General features: G+C 40.4%; 1 protein-coding gene across 2 annotated transcripts in view; it reads left to right on the forward strand.

The window, feature by feature from the left end:
• Positions 1-18046, forward strand: part of LOC113024443 (protein sidekick-1) — a 311016-nt gene that overhangs the window by 211883 nt on the left and 81087 nt on the right. For both annotated transcript variants that reach the window (XM_026171545.1, XM_026171546.1), the window contains 8 exons: positions 179-281; positions 3364-3539; positions 7641-7724; positions 12928-13122; positions 14444-14560; positions 14693-14860; positions 15622-15724; positions 17018-17191. In XM_026171545.1, coding sequence (XP_026027330.1) covers positions 179-281; positions 3364-3539; positions 7641-7724; positions 12928-13122; positions 14444-14560; positions 14693-14860; positions 15622-15724; positions 17018-17191 — 1120 coding nt within the window. The remainder of the gene's footprint in view (positions 1-178; positions 282-3363; positions 3540-7640; positions 7725-12927; positions 13123-14443; positions 14561-14692; positions 14861-15621; positions 15725-17017; positions 17192-18046) is intronic.

Genomic DNA, 18046 nt, shown 5'->3' on the forward strand with positions numbered 1-18046 from the left:
CTTTGTGTAGTCATGTTTGCTACACAAAGTTGGGTATAGTACGACACTGAGTGGACAGTGTCAGAGTGTAGAGGTGTGCGTATGTGGAAGACCATTGAGATCTGTGTTTGAGATCATGCTGCTGTCTACGGTTTATGAGCTAACCCGCCTCTCGTTTTTTTTTCTCTTTCTGTTGCAGATCCCGAGTCAGAACCAGTGGTTCCAGCTATCGTGATTGGTCCAAAAGACACAACAGTGGTGGCTGGAAATGAAGCTATACTGGAGTGCATTGCTAATGCTAGGTAAACTCCTTATACATGCATACAGACGTGCACATACAAACATGCCTGCAGAGGGTGAACGGTTTCTTTTGCTAAACTGTTTTCTTCCAGGTCACTTAGAGGACACCTCGGAAACTTGTAGCTCAGCAAATGTTCCCCTCTCACTTAAATTACTCACATTGGGTCACCCAGCTCACACAGCTTACAATAATTACCTGAACGACTGATTATCCTAGCCATTATTTTAGTTTAGTTTTGATTAGTTTCTTTTTTTTAATTGTATTGTATTATGGGTAATATTTGTCAGGGACAGTATTTAAGAAGTTCAGAGTAGGTATTACAATACAAACACTGAACTCATAGGCATGGAATACATCATTTATGTCAGTTCTTTAAGTGCAAAGCATCAATTCAGTTAGTTTAAATTGCTTAAAGAATTATTAAGTGAATCTAGGTAGTCATACTTTCCTCCTGGAATATGTGATGAGAATGTATTTTTATGCTTATATTATAATCTTCTGTTATATTCACTCAGAAGCAGGTTTTCCTATGAGTCCAACATTAATAGGAAAAAAAGAAAAGTGCCACTGAGGCTATAATGACCAGATAAGAGCACAGCCAGTCAGAATGATGAGTTTTCTGGACTCAACAGGTGATATTTTTTCCCTACTTTTGTTCTGTTTGTACAAGGGTTTTGTCAGATTTTGTTATTAAGTCTGACCTAGGCTGGCTGCTCTGTTTTGTGAGAGCCCCTTTAAATGTTTTTCTGCTGCACTTGACCGGCACTTGACCACTGGGTAGCACTCAAGGTATAAAAAAATCAAGTGACTATTACACATAATGGATACCTGGAATGTAGCTACAGTAGCTTTTACAAAACAGCAGAGGAACCATCTCAGTCTAATAAGCTATTAGAAAAGTGATATTTAATTCAACACTAATAAGTGTGTTTTGAGGTTTTTGTTTTCTTCGTTTTGTTTTATTGCCTGCTCTGAAAACGTAGAGAAAGCCTAGTGACTATTTCTGCTATCAGAGATGTACCCACTGAAATTCTCACACCAGAGAGATAGACTTGTACCCAGGAAACAACTGAAAGAGAGAAACTATACTATACAATATCTGGGAGAAATAGGAGTTTGAGCAATGAAATCTAAAGTAGTGCTAAATTCCAAAAGCATTGGCTATCCACCTCCATTAATCATCAGTGAGTTATAGCGCTGTCCTGCTAAAGTGCTGAAATGATTAGAAGCTGATTGGAAGCCCAGTCCCAGCAGACCTAATAGGAAGAGTTTTAAAATCTGCTTTTCACTCTTTATAAGGGACAGAAACCACCGAGTCGGCAAATATTCAAATGTTTTCCATATCTGCTGGTTAGGTGCCTTTAAATTCAGGTTTGTCTTCACTTCACATTTGGAATGTGATTGACAAAAAGTGCTCGTTGTGTTTTATTTACACTTGGACGGCATCTAAAATAACAGATTCCACCAGAAAAACTTTGCTACGAGTTTTATATGACCATGTCATCGACCAAATGAGTGGATTTCTGTCCAAAACAGTCTGTCACTGCATATGGCAGAAGCGATTTGTGTACCTCAAATTCAAACCAAGTAAAGGTTTTTGGCACAACTTCACTTACTTCCAAGGTGCTTGGAGAAAAAAGTCGTCTGAACAGATGCAGCCATTATGCGCTGATGACCCTGATGAAGGCTGTGAGCCGAAATGTGTCGGTCGAGCACTACATTTGTTCTCTATACCAGCGGTCCCCAACCCCCGGGCCTCGGTCCGGTACCGGTCCGTGAGTCGTTTGGTACCGGGCCGCGAGAGTAGAGGCTCAGGTGTGAAATGTATGGTTTTCAGGGTTTTTATCGGTTTTCAGCGTTATTTTGTTATCGTTTTGATCGTTAACTCGGTTTTCCTGGGTCTTTTCACGTGTGTTATGAATAAATCTTCTTTTTTTCAGTACCAGTACTAGTTTTAGTTTGTTGTATTTATCCGCGACACCTTAAAGGTCGGTCCGTGAAAATATTGTCGGGCATGAACCGGTCCGTGGTGCAAAAAAGGTTGGGGACCGCTGCTCTATACTACAAGTTCTTCTGGTTAACCTCTGGTTCGTTAACCTCTTCAGACTGTGTCTCAAATTCATCCAGGCATTGAATGCAAACATGGTTGACTTACTGGCCTTCTTTTCATTCGCTTTGTGACTTGTTAATAAAGTTCTTTGTTAGTGTCATCTACTGCCACCAACAGTATGACTGCTAGTAGAATAAAAAAGGCAAAGAAATGTTGGAAAAATCCAATAAACATTAATACTAACATTGTAATGCTAATGATCTCTAATATAAAGTATTCTGCAGATGTATTTTACACCCAGCTTTGCTTATGAATCGTTTTGTTGTCGTTGTTGTCTCTGTAATTTCTGCTCCTGTTGTTTGTGTCATGATTCCTGCTGTACTACTTGTAAAATGTACTAATTGTGAATGTTACAGTGAAGAAACTGGACACTAACATCATCTATCTTGTTGTTCAAATGCAGCTATGGTTTTTCATCTGATTTTGTTAATGAGTATTTGTGTTTATATTCGCATCACTACATTTTGGTTGAAATTCATAGCTTCCTGTCTCCTACCTGAGCTTTTGAGCGGTCCTTCGCAAAATGCATTTTAAGAACAGTTCCAGATGCTGATTACATTAGTAGCTGTTGTCATGCTAAATCGGGTCCATGTTCACTGCACAAGATAAGAAATATATTGTTGGAAAAAGGGAAAAAATGAGCTGCACTATTATGACTTGAGAATATGCTGCTACATTGCTGTCTTGCATAAATGCACATGCACAAAAGAATGTTTTTTTTTCCCGTGTTGTTTATCCAAAACAAAATTTCATTTTACACGAAAACCCATTTCCTTTCCCAACATTTAGAGTAACTGACTGAAGCTCCTTCATGCTGAGTAGAGCTGACTGCTCTGATATAGACTGTCATCATTCATTTCCTGCCTCATTGACAAATAAACTGATGGATTTAATATGTTGTAATTGCCTTCTGCCACCCAGTTCTGCTCATTCTTTTTCTCCTCTCCTCTCCTCCTTTCTCTTCTCCTCTTAGACCAGTGGACCGCCTTCTGGTGTCGTGGAAGCGTGATGGGCGTCGGCTTTCCAGTGGGCAACGGCTCATTATTCCTGCCCCCACCTCTTCTGACACAGGCTTATATGTTTGTGAAGCGTCGTTTAGCAACAGCACTGCCAAACCCGTGGAGACAAAAGCGCACCTCACTGTAATGGGTAAGAAGAAAAAAGCAGTCACTTAGTCACCCACAGACACACTCACATTCAGATTTCCATCATTTCACTTCAAATGACATTACACTGACTTACATTCATATCCTCGTCACTTATCCTAAATCGAAAAACAAGTTGGGTTGAGTTGATTGTGTTATTTACCATTAGTTCCATATATGTTTGACATTTTTTAAAGCTGTTTGTAAATGACATAGTCAGGTTGGAGTCGATGAATTTGACAAATTTGATTTAGTGTGAAAACTCAGCTTTAATTCCAAGGATTGAACTGAAATACTGCATTAACTGTTGAGGGATAATGACAATTTTATACACAGTCCCCTATTTTCAGGGGCTTAAGTGTAATTAGACTCAAAAGATGCTTCATGGAAATGCATTATTTTGTCATATTAGTAAGGAGATTTTGCATTGCATTTGGAAGCTTTTTCTGTGAACCCATAATGAATTCTAAATGTAAGTGAGACAGGCCATTCATAAAAAGAAAATAAACCCATCCAAAAGAGCAGAAACAGCAGGACTTTCCAAATTTTCACAAACAGTCCGGTATATTCCTAGAAGAAAAAAACACACTGTTGAAGTAAAATGACCGGAAATCCACAGACGATGCCTGTGGTGGATGATCACAGAATCCTTTCCACGGTGAAGAATAATTTCCACTTTGTAATTTGAAGCATGTGAAATTATCTGTGTGATGCACATGAACGCATGTTCCCAGTGTCACTGAGACATGTTAGAAGTCTGATGAACTGTGTAGAGATTACATTCATATGTATTAGACGGTGCTTTGAAAAGTGAGGCACAGCATACTGTAAAAGCAAACCAGCGTTATTTGTTTTTAGGTCAGGAAGCAAATTATTTTGCACTGATTTCAGCTCACTTGAGCTGCATTTCACTTTGCTGATAAAAGACTAATGGCAGGGAGAACAAACAACACTGAAGAGAGGGATGCAGCAGAGGCCAGGATAATCCTCACAAAGGTTGCCCATTGTTCGCTGATATCCATGAGTTCCACACGCCAGACAGTCATTGTCTGTGAAAGATTCTCCACAAAGTGTCGAAAATGTTCATTTTATTTATGAATGTGTTAATTTGTCTAGTTCATTTGAGCGCCTGAAACTCTGGGATTGTTTATGAAAATTGCTGTAGTTTCTCCGCAGTTAACGCAATGTTTTTGTTCAGCCCCTTGAACTGAAGATTGAACCTTAAGCTCTTATTTATTATATCGAAAGTACAACTTAAATAACTGAATATTTAGGCCTAACTCTATGTTTAGGGGACTTTTGCCCCAAAAAGGGAGGCGAGTCCCCACAGTGTTATTGTGTAAAGACATTTATGTCCTCATAACATAAGTAATACAAGTACACACACTGCCTAACAAAATTATCCATGATTGTCCTGGGTAGGTCCACTAATGCCCTCAACATGTGATTAATTTCTGCTTTAGCCTCGCTCTTGTCTTCCCTAGTACATTTGTTGCTCCGGGCACTGTTTATTCCTCCATTTATTCTTACTTCACTCCTGGAAGCTGGACTGTGAGCACCCGAGGCAGTGACTGTCAGCTACAGCACTGCTCGAGCTGAATCTGTTGTCCACATTCACCATTAAATTGTCCATTGTAGTCACAAACAGCTGTTGGATTCATGTACACACAAACTCACCCACGTGTTCTCACAAAAACATGCATGTGTGCACTTCATGCTTACACACATTCACAAAATGGCACCGTGGCCACATATGCCTGTTTGCCCGGCAGCTCAATTAGCCCCTCTCCCTGGAGTCACGAATCAATAAGAGGACGCTGAAAGCACTCAAACAAGAGCACTCTTGTAGCAAGCCACTCCTGTCTTCTGCGTGTGTGCGTGTAATAGAAAACAACATACACGCGAGCAGGGAGCATGTGATTGATGAGCCGAAACTTCTCTCCTCTAGTTTCTTAGCATCTTTTTACTCTGCTGTGATTGTCTGTGCGAAAGAGCACCTAAGCAGAGAGCACCGACTACCTACACCCACAGAATATTCAGAAGACCTGCCTGAATATTTATACCCTACTTATTCTCGTTCTGTGCCCCCTCATAATCCTTTTTCTTTGTCTTCCCCCCAAAAACTCCTTTTTCTTAGTTATCTTTCCTCATTAGGCCGGCAGGACCATTAAGGCCTGCCTGGCAGGGAAACCGCCTGCATGCATTCATATGTATCAGAAAAGAAGTGACTGACGAATACATTGGTACTGATCCTTTTTTCTGCTATGGGCTCAACAGACCTTGATGCAATAAAAGGGATTCCTAAACAGAATAGTGTATGTGTCTATTTGAAAGAAAGAGACAGCCTCAAAGGCATTCATTATTCAATTTCATTTCTTTTCTGCCCCGATCCTCTAATCGGAATATGTATGATACTGCATCCTTGTGTTGTATACTGTACAAACGACTTGCGGTGCAAAAAACAATATATCTGCTGTTGTTTTCTGTCTTTGTTTTGCAGGCAGACATCAGGGAATCCACAAAAGCTCAAATCCCTAAAACCAGCCACCCAAACACTCTTAAATGTGTTTTGTTGTGTTTTGGCATCTAGGTTCTTGCACTCACCTGACTGAAGGAGAATAATGCAGCTATGTTATCAGCGTCACACCATATGGCTGTTATTCATCTCTTGTTTTCCCGTTCGCTCTTCACTGCACGCTTTCCTCTTTCTTTTGTCAAAAATCAGGCAAAACTGCACAGTACATAGTAAAGATAGGTGATGCACATATGTGGGTTTAAAAGTTGCCTGGAAGAACTAAAAAGAACTTTGTGTTTTCTCTTCAGTCTGCTGTTTAGATGTGAGGGTGGTCTCACTTTCAGCCACACATGTACTCCAGGTTGGGACTGCATTTTAACTCGCCAGCTTCCATTCAGCAGTGCGCTTTTATGCAGCGTGCTCTCAATAAAGGCTCTGCAACATCCGAATTAGATGCAGTGAAATCAAGTGTTCTCTTTTTAGGAGTGTGGTAACAAAGAAAATAGGATGACGCGTGGGTTCTAAAATATGGTGAATGTTGTGAAAAGGTCTTTAACATGATCTGTGATCTTTTATAAAAAAAGTAGTTCTGGTGACTAAACGTAACCATGCGCCAACTGAAAGATCAAGTAAAAAACAAAAACAGACTTGTGTCACGTGATGGAAAGTCCTGACGTTTACAGAACTCCTGCATGGTAGTGATGGCAATAAGTGAAAATGCAGTCCACGGAAATACGATGCAAAGAAAAGAAAATATTGTGGGATAAAAGGGGATTTTCAATAGTCTTAGAGGGACAGCAGAGTTTTAAAAACCTTATTGTTTGCATGTTATTACCTTAAACCTATCGGGGGGAAAAGCACACAAATGAAACTTTTATTAAAATTCTCCTTTTTCAATAAGAGGTATATTGTTGCAAAAGCCAAAATACACATTTATTATTTAAGTCATACACTGGACATTTCATTTTCCTCAGTCATTCTCTGGTGAACAATTGCTACCATTGTGTGGACTCACAGACTCAGCTGTCATCTCTTTGTAAATATTAACAAGTGCTTAAAAACTGAGGAATGGAGTCTGTGCAGCAGTAGGTAACTTCTTTTATAGCAAGTAAAATGTATTAGAATATTATATATATGCAAGCATATATTTACATTCAAGGTTTTTGTTTATTCTCACCACTGCTGTCAGCACTTAGAGCAGTGCTGGTGAAGATGTTTGGATGGAGCAGTCATTGGCAGCAAAATGGAACTGTTTAAGAAAGAAAGAGGAGGATTGTGCCCCTTGGGACCTTCCCCGAATGTGTTTTTTTGTGGCTGTGTATGGAAGCCATTTCACAGAGCATATAGACACAAAATCCTGCCTTCCACTGGCACTTAAGTTACTCAGTGCCAAGAGGGGAACCATTTCTATTCTGCGGTGCTCCATTACATGTCTCCTCTATTAAGGAATAAATACTTGGAGTGGGCAAACTGTAAATTTGTCTGTTACATTTTCATTTTCAGCCTTTTATTTATTTATTTGCCTAAATTGAGAGCTTGTTAGTAGCTGTTTAATGACTTGGTGTTATTACAATTTTTTTTTCTTTGCAGAACCGCCCTCTCTGACCGCTCAGCCAAAAAGTAAGATCTTTGGAGAGCTCGACAGGAATGCGGAGATCCCATGCCTGGCTGCAGGTATGCATGAGATAAATAGTTGTATGTATAAAGTTGTAGAATCTAAGTTTGTAATAAGCCTTATTTTTGGTGGGGGGGGGGGCTAATTTTTATACCTGTTTATAATAACCATGATGGAAGTTGGGTCAAAAAGCTAGGTGTCACTTTGTTTCTTTGAAGCTGACGTCCAGCTGTCTGCGAGGGAAAGCTTGCTTTGTCGATAAAATACAACAACGCGCAGTAGAAACAGACAGGAAATAAATAGTGGAATTTTAAACTGAAGTGTGAAATGAGAAGATGAAGACCAGCATTCTCACTGGGGTGACTCAGATTATTACATGGAACATGTAACACTTCCATTAGGCACTCTCCTTAAAACGATAATAGCGTTAGTCTCAGTCTTGTTAGTCAACACTCAGTATTGTCTCAGTCATTGTCTAGATTCACACTTCATCAAACCTCCCCTGCCCCTTTACTGCTGTGTGAAAATGAAATAAAACAAACAATGAAAATTATTTTGATAAAGTTTCTAAATTCCTGAAAAGTGTCAGGGGAGGCTATTCCACATGCATTCAATGATCCAGCAGCCACTTAAAGTGTGCTGAGTCTCACAGGCTGCTTGTGCGTGCCACCACATGAGTCGTAGAGCTGATGCATACTCACACGTCGGAGTTTTAATTATTCTTTAACTCACTAATGTTTAACTTGGTTCCATCAAACTTCCCCAGCTCAATAGTTGTGTTACTTTCTGAAATGTTATGTTTGGATATGCTAATAATGCATTATGTCTCTAAATATGTGTGTATTTGCATAATTTTCCAGACCTCAAATCTGAACACTGGATAAACCAAGTTGTTGTTTTATTTTGTTGATATATGAGAGTCAAAGAGTTTTTTACCAAAGGGATTTAAAAAATCTCTTTTTATGACTTCATAAACCAGAAAATACTCCCACCAGACAGCTAATAATTGTCAAATTCCACTATATTTGTAGGAATAAACTGTCGTATAAATAAAGCTATGAATAAATAAAGACTGAGAACAAATACCTCAGAAAAAGCTTCAGGATATAGACAGGAGGAACTGTTCGGTGCACACTGTATGGCTGCTCGGCCATGGAAATGCATGAAGCTCCCAGCACACAGTTTTTGTGCTGATGTTAATGTCAGAGGAAGTTTGGGGCATTGCAGTGATTGAGTCAGCAGAGTGTTGGAGCCTTTACCCACCTCAGCACTCGGTGACCCCGCCATGGCTGAATTGCTGTGGCTCCTGAGCGCCTCCACATTGCAATAATACTGCTTAGAGTTGGAGAATCTAGGAGGAAGGAAATTTCCCTAACTGACTTGTTTAACCAGTGGCAGCCATCACATGCTCAAAGTTTTTAAGCTCTTTAGAACGACCAATTCTTTCATAACTGATTGTAAATGGAGTGCATGGCTGAGTGCTTGATTTCATACACCTGTGGCAACGAGACTAAAAATACCTGAATTCAAAGATTAAGAGGTGTGACCCAATACTTTTGTCCACATGTTATGTCAGTATTACAGGTTTTCCTAAATGTGATGTTTAAATGTCATAATTAGATATTATATTATTAGTAATGTATTAATTTGCACTAACATCGTTTTCTCTGAAAAAAGACTCAAAATGAGACTGAGCAAAACATGTTTAGCACTTAGTGTCTCACCTTAACTGCTTCTTTAACTTTGGGTGACGGACACTAAGCGAGAGAGAGGATGTGATGGTTCTACGTCATGTGTTGTTGTGGAGTTTTCTTTTAGTACGTTATATTTCTATTCAGTGTCTTTGGGGTTTCTTTTAGATTTTACTATAATGCTAGTGTTTGGTGTTTTTGATTATTGTTAGTTTGCACTTTGTGTTACTTCACATTTTGGACTGTTTTTAATTCTGTTTACAGACTAATAATTGCTTTTTGCTATTTAAGCAACCACAGGCACATAACCAGTGTTGGGATTGTTACTGAATAAAGTAATTATTCGATGTTCTTCTTTCCTTTTGTTAAAGTAATGCAGTATGTTACTTAATTATTTGCTGGAGAAAGTAATTTGTTAGACTACTCATTATATTACTTTTGCATTGCTCCATTACATGTGAAATGCACTGTTACTCAATTAACAATAATAACCTTAGGGTTTAGGACCTTGTACATCTTATCTTATAAAAAACAATGTGTTCTTTTAGTGTTTATGTATGAGCAGAAAACTGGCAACACAATGCAAATTTGAAAAACCAGCTCGGAGAGACTTCAAAGTGATCACCACAGTAATTGTACTGTAGAAACAGGTGTGAATAGACATCAAGGCTACAAAGCTGCCAGCTTGACTGCTCATCATTGTGTTTTTTACCTGTTGAAGTTCAGGTTCTGGCTGCTGGGCTGCCAGACACTCAGCATTACAGTTTTTCTCAAATGCTAAAACACATTTCACAAACGTTACCACCAGGTCCCCCAATGTCCAAACACAACACCCTTCTCTAAAGCTACATAAACACAACCACACCTTCCCACTGCAAAACTCAAACTCCCACACCAAGAGAGCAGCTCGAAGCTGTCAAAACTGTAAACACTATACACAGCATTACACACTACAGCAAAACAATTGAAAACACAATGCTCAATTTGTGAGAAGGTTCTTTGTTTCATAACTGCCAATGCATATTTTAGAAACTATACAGTAACGGATCGTCGTAGATCTCTGCAGAGGATTAGGCATTTAGATTTGTGAGTTTCATATGAGTAGTATAAATCTATAGAAAATCCTGCATGTACGTACACTACTGTAACACAACTCAATGCAAAAACAGAATCTATTGCACACAACAGTAATCTTGAAAACATGAACAGGGTGTGAAGTTTTTTTATTTACGTTATTCACACCACACACACACCACAATCACTGTGCGGCATCATGTCGCTGAGCTGTTGCTCGCATCTCGTCCGTAATGATGGTGCGAGGTTGTCTTGCTCTCCCTCCTGGACCTTCTCCTCTCCCATGTTGGCCTTCTCCTCTTCCTCGTTGGTCGCTCCTCTTCCTCCTCTCATTTGAACTCCTCTTCCTCATTGGCCTGCTCCTCTTCTTCCAGGGCCAGCTCTTCTCCCTCCTCTGCATCAGATTCCTCTTCCCCTGACTCTGCCTTCATCCATTGTGTTTGTTTGGAACCTTCAGCATACTGTGCACTCTGAACTTGCTTTTACATGTGGGTACAGCATTAGCAACAAGTGTCTTCAATTTTGAGTCATTGTGTGTAGTGAATGACGCCAGGTGTGTTCCCTGTGTTCAAAGATTGGTGACTGTGGCAAGCATTTTGCATCACATGGGCTTTCATTTGAGGATATGAGCAGAGTTGTTTTGCAACATGTGTTTTAGCAAGGAAAAATGTGTTTAGATTTATGAGTACAGAGGGTTGTGTTTTGTGAATTGTGTCTTCATGTGACATGTGTTTATGGTACTGGAATATGGTGGCTACATTTAGTAAATGTGTTTAGACTACTGGTCATTTGGGTTACAGGATTGGCTTTTGTGTTTTAACATTTGAGAAAAACTGTAACATCACTCTCGGTTCTTCACTAGCTTTGTGTTAGCATGCTGTCTGTGCAGATGTTTCCAAAGAGCTGAAGTTGTGTTACCACTCCTGGGTGCAGGTTGCACTTTACCATTGTGTTCTTGTCCTTTCATGGATTAAAGATAAAAGCAATGTCCATATCTCCACTCCTCACATGTTGTACTCTGCTTTACCATTTTCCTCCTCCCTGCACATGAACCAAAGTCAGTCGATTGTAGCACAAGTGGAGTAAGAAAAAGGCATGTTTGTTATTTTTTTTCTTTCCATGCACCTCTCTTGCCAGTAACTGAAGAATATAAGCAACAACATGGTTGTAACTGTATAAAATTAGTGAGTTTAGTACAGTAACTTGTTACGACACTGCACTACTGAAAAATGTAACTTCACTAAAACTGTCTCGCACATTACATTGAACTATAAAAAGCACTGCGTTGCTCGGGAATGCATTACATGCAACACTGCAGATAACCATCCACACACATTTACTTTACTATCACCAGTTACTGTAACGTGTAAGTCTCCAGACTGTGGGAGGCCACCAGACCACACGGTGAGAACCAATGCAGCCACAGGGGGAGCACTGTGCCATCCCATTCATTTCTTCTATGTCAACTTTACAAGTCAAATGTTGAGATTTGCAGCTCTTGTCCTGCTGTTTGCTGTTGCAGTTGTGTCAAGGTGACTCTGCTAGCAGGGGTTTGGCATCATTGGATATGTGTGTGCCTTAGTTTGAAGGCTTCATGAACAATGACACTTTACTTTTGGCATTGTGAGCGCACGCTGGTATGCTGACACCGAGCCTGAAAATTGCACTTGTTCATGATTCTTGTCTTTAAATGGATTACATGAAAACACTTATATGAGCCGGGCTAGATACAGCTCTAAAAACTGCAACACCCTCCCCTTTCTCTCTCTCGCTCCCTCTCTCTCTCTCTCTCTCTCTCTCTCTCTCTCTCTCACACACACATACACACACACTGAGTGAGTTTATGTTCCTCCTCAGTAATCTGATACAGTGGCAGTGTAATTAAATAGCAGGGGCCTCAGGCTATGGAGAGAGGGATGGAGGCTAAGAGGAGAGATGAGGGAAGGAGAAAAGAGCGCACGGTGACAGAGTGAGTGAGACGAGGAGGGGGTGAAAAATACGTCACGCGTGTCTGTGAAAGCTTGACACCAACAGAGTGAGAAACGGTGTGGAATTCATCGCTCGCTCTAACAGCCACAAACACACACACACACACACACTGGTGTGAAGGGTTTGAGACAGAGTAATTGCATGAGCCCCCTGCCTGTCATATTTGGCATGTCTGTCAGACAGGTGGGTGCTGATAGTGTAGCTCTTCGATGTGCTGCCCACATCTTTTATTCAGAGTGTTTTCTGGACCCTTCTGCCACCCTTACCCTACCACCCACACCGTCCAATCAATATATTATTAGCGGTCATTATGCCTACATGCATATTTATAGAGAGAGAGATTGGATAAAAGAGAAGAAAGATTGTTGAAATGAGTGTATGTGTGTGTGTGTTTTAGTGGGAGTTGGAGTGGTTTGCTCAGCAGCGAGGTCAGCTAGCTGTTTATTAAGAAAACTGAAAAATGTTCTTACACTGTGCTTTTGTGTGCCATGTGCATTCATATATGTAGGTGTGCCTCAGCCCAGGATTGAGTGGTATAAGGACACGGTGCCTCTTTCCAAACTGGCCAATCCTCGCTACAAGGTCAGCGCAGCAAACGGGCTGACTGTGCGCAGGGTGCAGCCGGGAGACGGAGGAATATTCCAGTGCTTTGCTCGCAACCCTGCTGGAGAGGCTCAAGCACAGACACAGCTCTTTGTCTCCAGTGAGTTTCTCTGATGCATACACACAAGAATGGAAGCATGAATAGACAAACCTACATCAGCCTTGAATTCTGACTCTCTATTCACTCTTGTATCACTTCACTTCTGTACCAGCTTTTTCTTTTTTATTGTCACTTTCTTTGACTTTTTCTACCTTCACTACTAGCGCTGGAATTCAGCATTGTTTTGTTTCTAGATTATTTTTTGGGGGGAATCAATCGAGCTTCATGAAACTCAAGGTAAAATTGTTACCATTCTTGGGTTCCCCGAAAAGACAGTAGACGATTGAGCCTTCCTTTTAGCCCCTCAGTTCATCCTCTGTCTGAAACAACCTGTTTTTGCTCTCTTCCCTTGCCAGCTTTCTTGTGATTGACTTGTAAACAAAAGGTTTGAACACCATGTGGATGCGGCTGCTGTTCTCACAGCCAGAGCGGTGGGGCTAAGATTACCATACCAAGGATATGTTCTCTCACTGACATATCACAGGTCAAGACTAGAAACAAAATGCTGGAAACTAAGTATGCAAAGCAGTATGAATGCTGAGCTTTTAGCTCACAGGTTTGATATATTAAAGTTTGTCCATATACAACTATGACAATAATATATATCAGAATAAATAAGGGAAAGCTTAATAGGTTTTGAATCCTGCAAACATCCAGAAACTGCCAGCTGTGTTATACACCTGAAATGCTGCCAACCTCTGTCTTTGGACCATATCTGTACAGATGATAACATGTACAGTTAATAACATGTATTTGACTAAAAGCATGTCCTGTGTGAGCGTGTTCTCTGTTTTGGTCAAATGACTAGACAATAAGAGTCCGTAAATACTTAAAGGTATTGTTGTGATCCCACTATGTGAGGAAATTTGTGAACATAGTACAAATGAGATGACGTAGGATTTTCAATTTATACCACAGGTGTATCTAATAAAGATCAAATCTTAGTGACCTTTAAGGTCAGAGGTCAAATGAATCTACTAGGAGGCTGAGGGGAGCCGCCAGTATATATATTTTTTATTATCATTATTATTAATTTGATCCCTCTACTTTGACGTAATGGTTTTTAATATGTATCAGGCTAGAAAGTTACATTCGGTTTAGTGAGAATTATGCTATAATTAAAAGTCTCCATGGAGCCATCCACATTTATGCACAGACACGTAGTGAATAAAGCGTCCATTGATCAGAGAGGGTGCAGTTGTGCTCAGGTAAACACTTTCATCCTGTAGCTCAAGTCTTTCTCTTTTCTCCTTATCCACAGTGTCCTCTAATGTTCATTGCTCTGCCTTCTGCTCTCTCGTGCTCCCTCTGTGTGTTTCAGGTGTGCCCCCCACATTTGCATCACCTCCCTCTGACCAAACAGTGACTGATGGCAACACAGCCTTGTTTACCTGCCAGACGAACGGAGCTCCAAAACCTGCTATTACCTGGAGGAAAGGTAGCAATGAAGCTCCAAGACTGAGACACCCCACACTGAGACACACACACGCACTGACATAATATATTTGTAATTAAAATGTGCTGACTTTTCTCCACCTCGAGGCTAATTTATTATTTTGTCCCTCCATAGGATCGCAGGTCTTAGCCAGCGGCTCTGTCCAGGTTCCCAGGTTCACGCTGTTGCAGTCAGGTGGTCTGCAGGTTCAGCCAGTCAGCTTCCAGGATTCAGGAGAATACACCTGCATCGCCTCCAACATGGAGGGAACCATCAACGCCACAGCTACGCTCACCGTGTGGAGTAAGACACATGCACGGACACACAAACAAATGCACATTAAACCGTTCAATATACATTTGCTAAACAGACAAAAACAGACATGGAACACTAGTTTATCCATACCTGTCCAATAGTATTAGTTCAGTTTAGTGAGCAGCTCAGTGATTGGTTATTGATGCAGTTGGCTGACTGAACTAATCATTGGATTTGCCAAGCAAGAGGATGATTGATTAGCCAATAAACCAATTGCTTGGCTGATTTTTTTATTTTATTTTTTTTGCATACATATAAATATATGTTCTGGCAGCTTTAGATTAAACAGGGTTCAATTACACACACTGTCAGATCCTTACTTCAGTTGAGCTGTGATATAAATGTAAAACGTATACCCTTCAATTTATTGGAGACACGGTCACATCACAAGTGCATGGTGACTGAGTTAGGGACATAACAGATGCTCTCCACTCTGCATGTGCATTTGTTTTTACACCAGCGCCGCTTTTCTCTCTCTAAATCATATGCAACACCTGAGTGGAGCAAAGCACCAGTAATTTGATACTCAGCTGTTTTCCACAGCGTTATAATGTGCGTAGGTGTGGGTGCGTGCACGCTTGTGTGTTGTTTATCTTCTTGTAAACTAATTCATATCTCGTTACTGTTGAGGAACATTTAAATGTACACATTTTATACAGGGCCGTGCCTTGTAGTGTGATTCAACAGGTGTGTATTAATTGTATTTAATTTAAGCCTCAGAATGTATCCCACCTCTCTGCTCTTTCCAGATCGCACAGTCATTTCTGTGCCTCCAACAGACCAGCGTGTTATCAAAGGAACCACTGCTACTCTCAAGTGTGACGCTACACACGACCCCAGAATCAGTATCAGGTAACTGTTCCTCAGTGTTTACTACTGTGTCTGTAAAGGTTCTCAGTCATCCAGGTCATCGTAGTCAAAGGAGCTTGCAAAGAAAAGCGTCTGGACTTCTTTAAGTTGCTTGAAGACGTTTCACCTCTCATCCGAGAAGCTTCTTCAGTTCTAAGGTCAAATGGTGGAGAGTCCCAGATATAAACCTAGTGGGAGTTTCCCCCCACAGAGGGACAAAAGGACCCCCTGATGATCCTCTAATGGCTCAGGCGATTAGAGGATCATCAGGGGTCCTTTTGTCAGGTTTATATCTGGGACTCTCCACCATTTGACCTTAGAACTGAAGAAGCTTCTCGGATGAGAGGTGAAACGTCTTCAAGCAACTTAAAGACGTCCAGACGCTTTTCTTTGCAATCTCCTTTGACTGTTTACTACTGTATTTTTTGGGCCATAAAGTGCACCAGATTATAAGGCGCATTAAGCGAATCAAAACAGTCAGATAAGTCAAACTTTACTGAATTCATTCTTCTTGCTGCTCTATTCCATATTAATGACTAACCTGGTATTGTGGATGGATTACCTCAGTTGTTCTCCTGACTGAAGTTTGGTCCATTTACAGCATCCTGCCATGCAGTTGCATCTGTCCCTAATCATCGGAAACCCTCGTGTTAACTTTTATCGAGTGGAAAAAAGTTAATCCTCCAGCTTCCCTGTGCTAATGTTATTCTAACATAGCTGTGTCACTAGCGATCACATAGCAGAACATTGCGGTGATTATATACCAGCTAGTCTAACTTCAGTAGCCCTACAAAGGTCACTGCTGTTTAGTTTTTTTGTCTTCATTTAAGTTGAAAGTGATAGCAAAGCTGTACATTTACATTTTTTCAGAAATCTCTCAGTCAGAACATGCTATATCATGTTTAGGTGGAAACTAGCGAGCTAATTTCCTGCTAACTTCGCAAGGCTCCTGGCTACGGTACCTGTAATGCTCCGACAATCCATCAAGTCAATCCATCAGGCTTCGTAGCTTACTAAAGGTGTACTAAAAAAACGTTCACCGATTTTTGAGCGTCATGTACCACATAAAATCAGTTCGAGGTCAGTAAGCACAACCAGAATTCATACATAAGGCGCACCGGATTATAAACCGCACTGTCGATTTCTGAGAAAATTAAAGGATTTTAAGTGCGCCTTATAGTGCGAAAAAATGACGGTACATACATGAATACCAAGTCTGATTCTCTGCCGTGTTTGACAGTTTTGTAAACTATTGTGTTTGAGTTTTGAAGCACCCAAATTCTTCCTCTGTTGCAGCTATAAATGGGAGCGAAGCGGCATGCCGGTTCTTCCGACCAGTGGGGGGCGCGTGTCTGTACGCCAAGGCCTTCTCACTATTAGCCAGACGTGGTCAGGTGATATCGGGGATTACACCTGCACTGTGACATCACAAGCTGGCAATGACTCCCGCCCCGCACGCCTGGAAGTCATGTGAGTTCAGGGAATAAATTCCTTCTGCAATATTTAACCCTCTTCTGTTTTAGGTCATTGTTTGACTTTTCCACCCTTAAGAATGGCCACAAATTTAGCCATTAACAGCAAAAACCTGCAAGGCCAAGTAAACAGCCTTGGGCTTTTTGAAAAACAGACACTTGGGGGATGCTGAAATGCAATAGGTCTCCTAAAACTTATCATTAGCCTAGAGTAGGATTTTATTTTACTACGATATAAAATACAGACAGTTTTATTTCCACCTAATCTGCACATTAGAGGATAAAGAACAGCGTTATACCACTGAATAAGTAACACTGACTACAACAACTCTACTAAATTGTATAAAACACAAAGGAAGCATAACAAGGCTGCATCCATTTGACTTGCTGGAGTAATCGAAGCATTCTGCAAATGTGCCATCCTTGAAAATCTTTAAACAAATAAAAGGCACTTGTTGGGTTTTTATAACAGATAATGTAAGGTAAACTAATAAAATATACGTGAGCTACAGGCTACGGATTTTCCTCTTTGCAAGCATTGTGTTGAGTTATATTAACAGGCTGCTTGCTTTAGTTTCATGTTTAATACACTGACAAGAAAATAGCACTATTCTTCTCTTTTAATTCGAATTGGGTTTCTTTATTAAATTCAGAAGCACATAATAAATATATTTTAACTTACCCTACACCTCAGGATAGTCTGATGATCTTTAATTTTCTGTGATAACTCTATTTGAGTAAACTGTGAATAAATCATTATCTTCTGGCAGCAGCGGTTTCCTTCCTCAGGATTTGACGCAGCAACGATTTTGATGTAACAGTGTCTAAAAACCTGAGGGAGCAGTCTATCCAT

Source organism: Astatotilapia calliptera, chromosome 6 (genome assembly GCF_900246225.1).
Source record: "Astatotilapia calliptera chromosome 6, fAstCal1.2, whole genome shotgun sequence".
NCBI classification, from domain to species: domain Eukaryota; kingdom Metazoa; phylum Chordata; class Actinopteri; order Cichliformes; family Cichlidae; genus Astatotilapia; species Astatotilapia calliptera.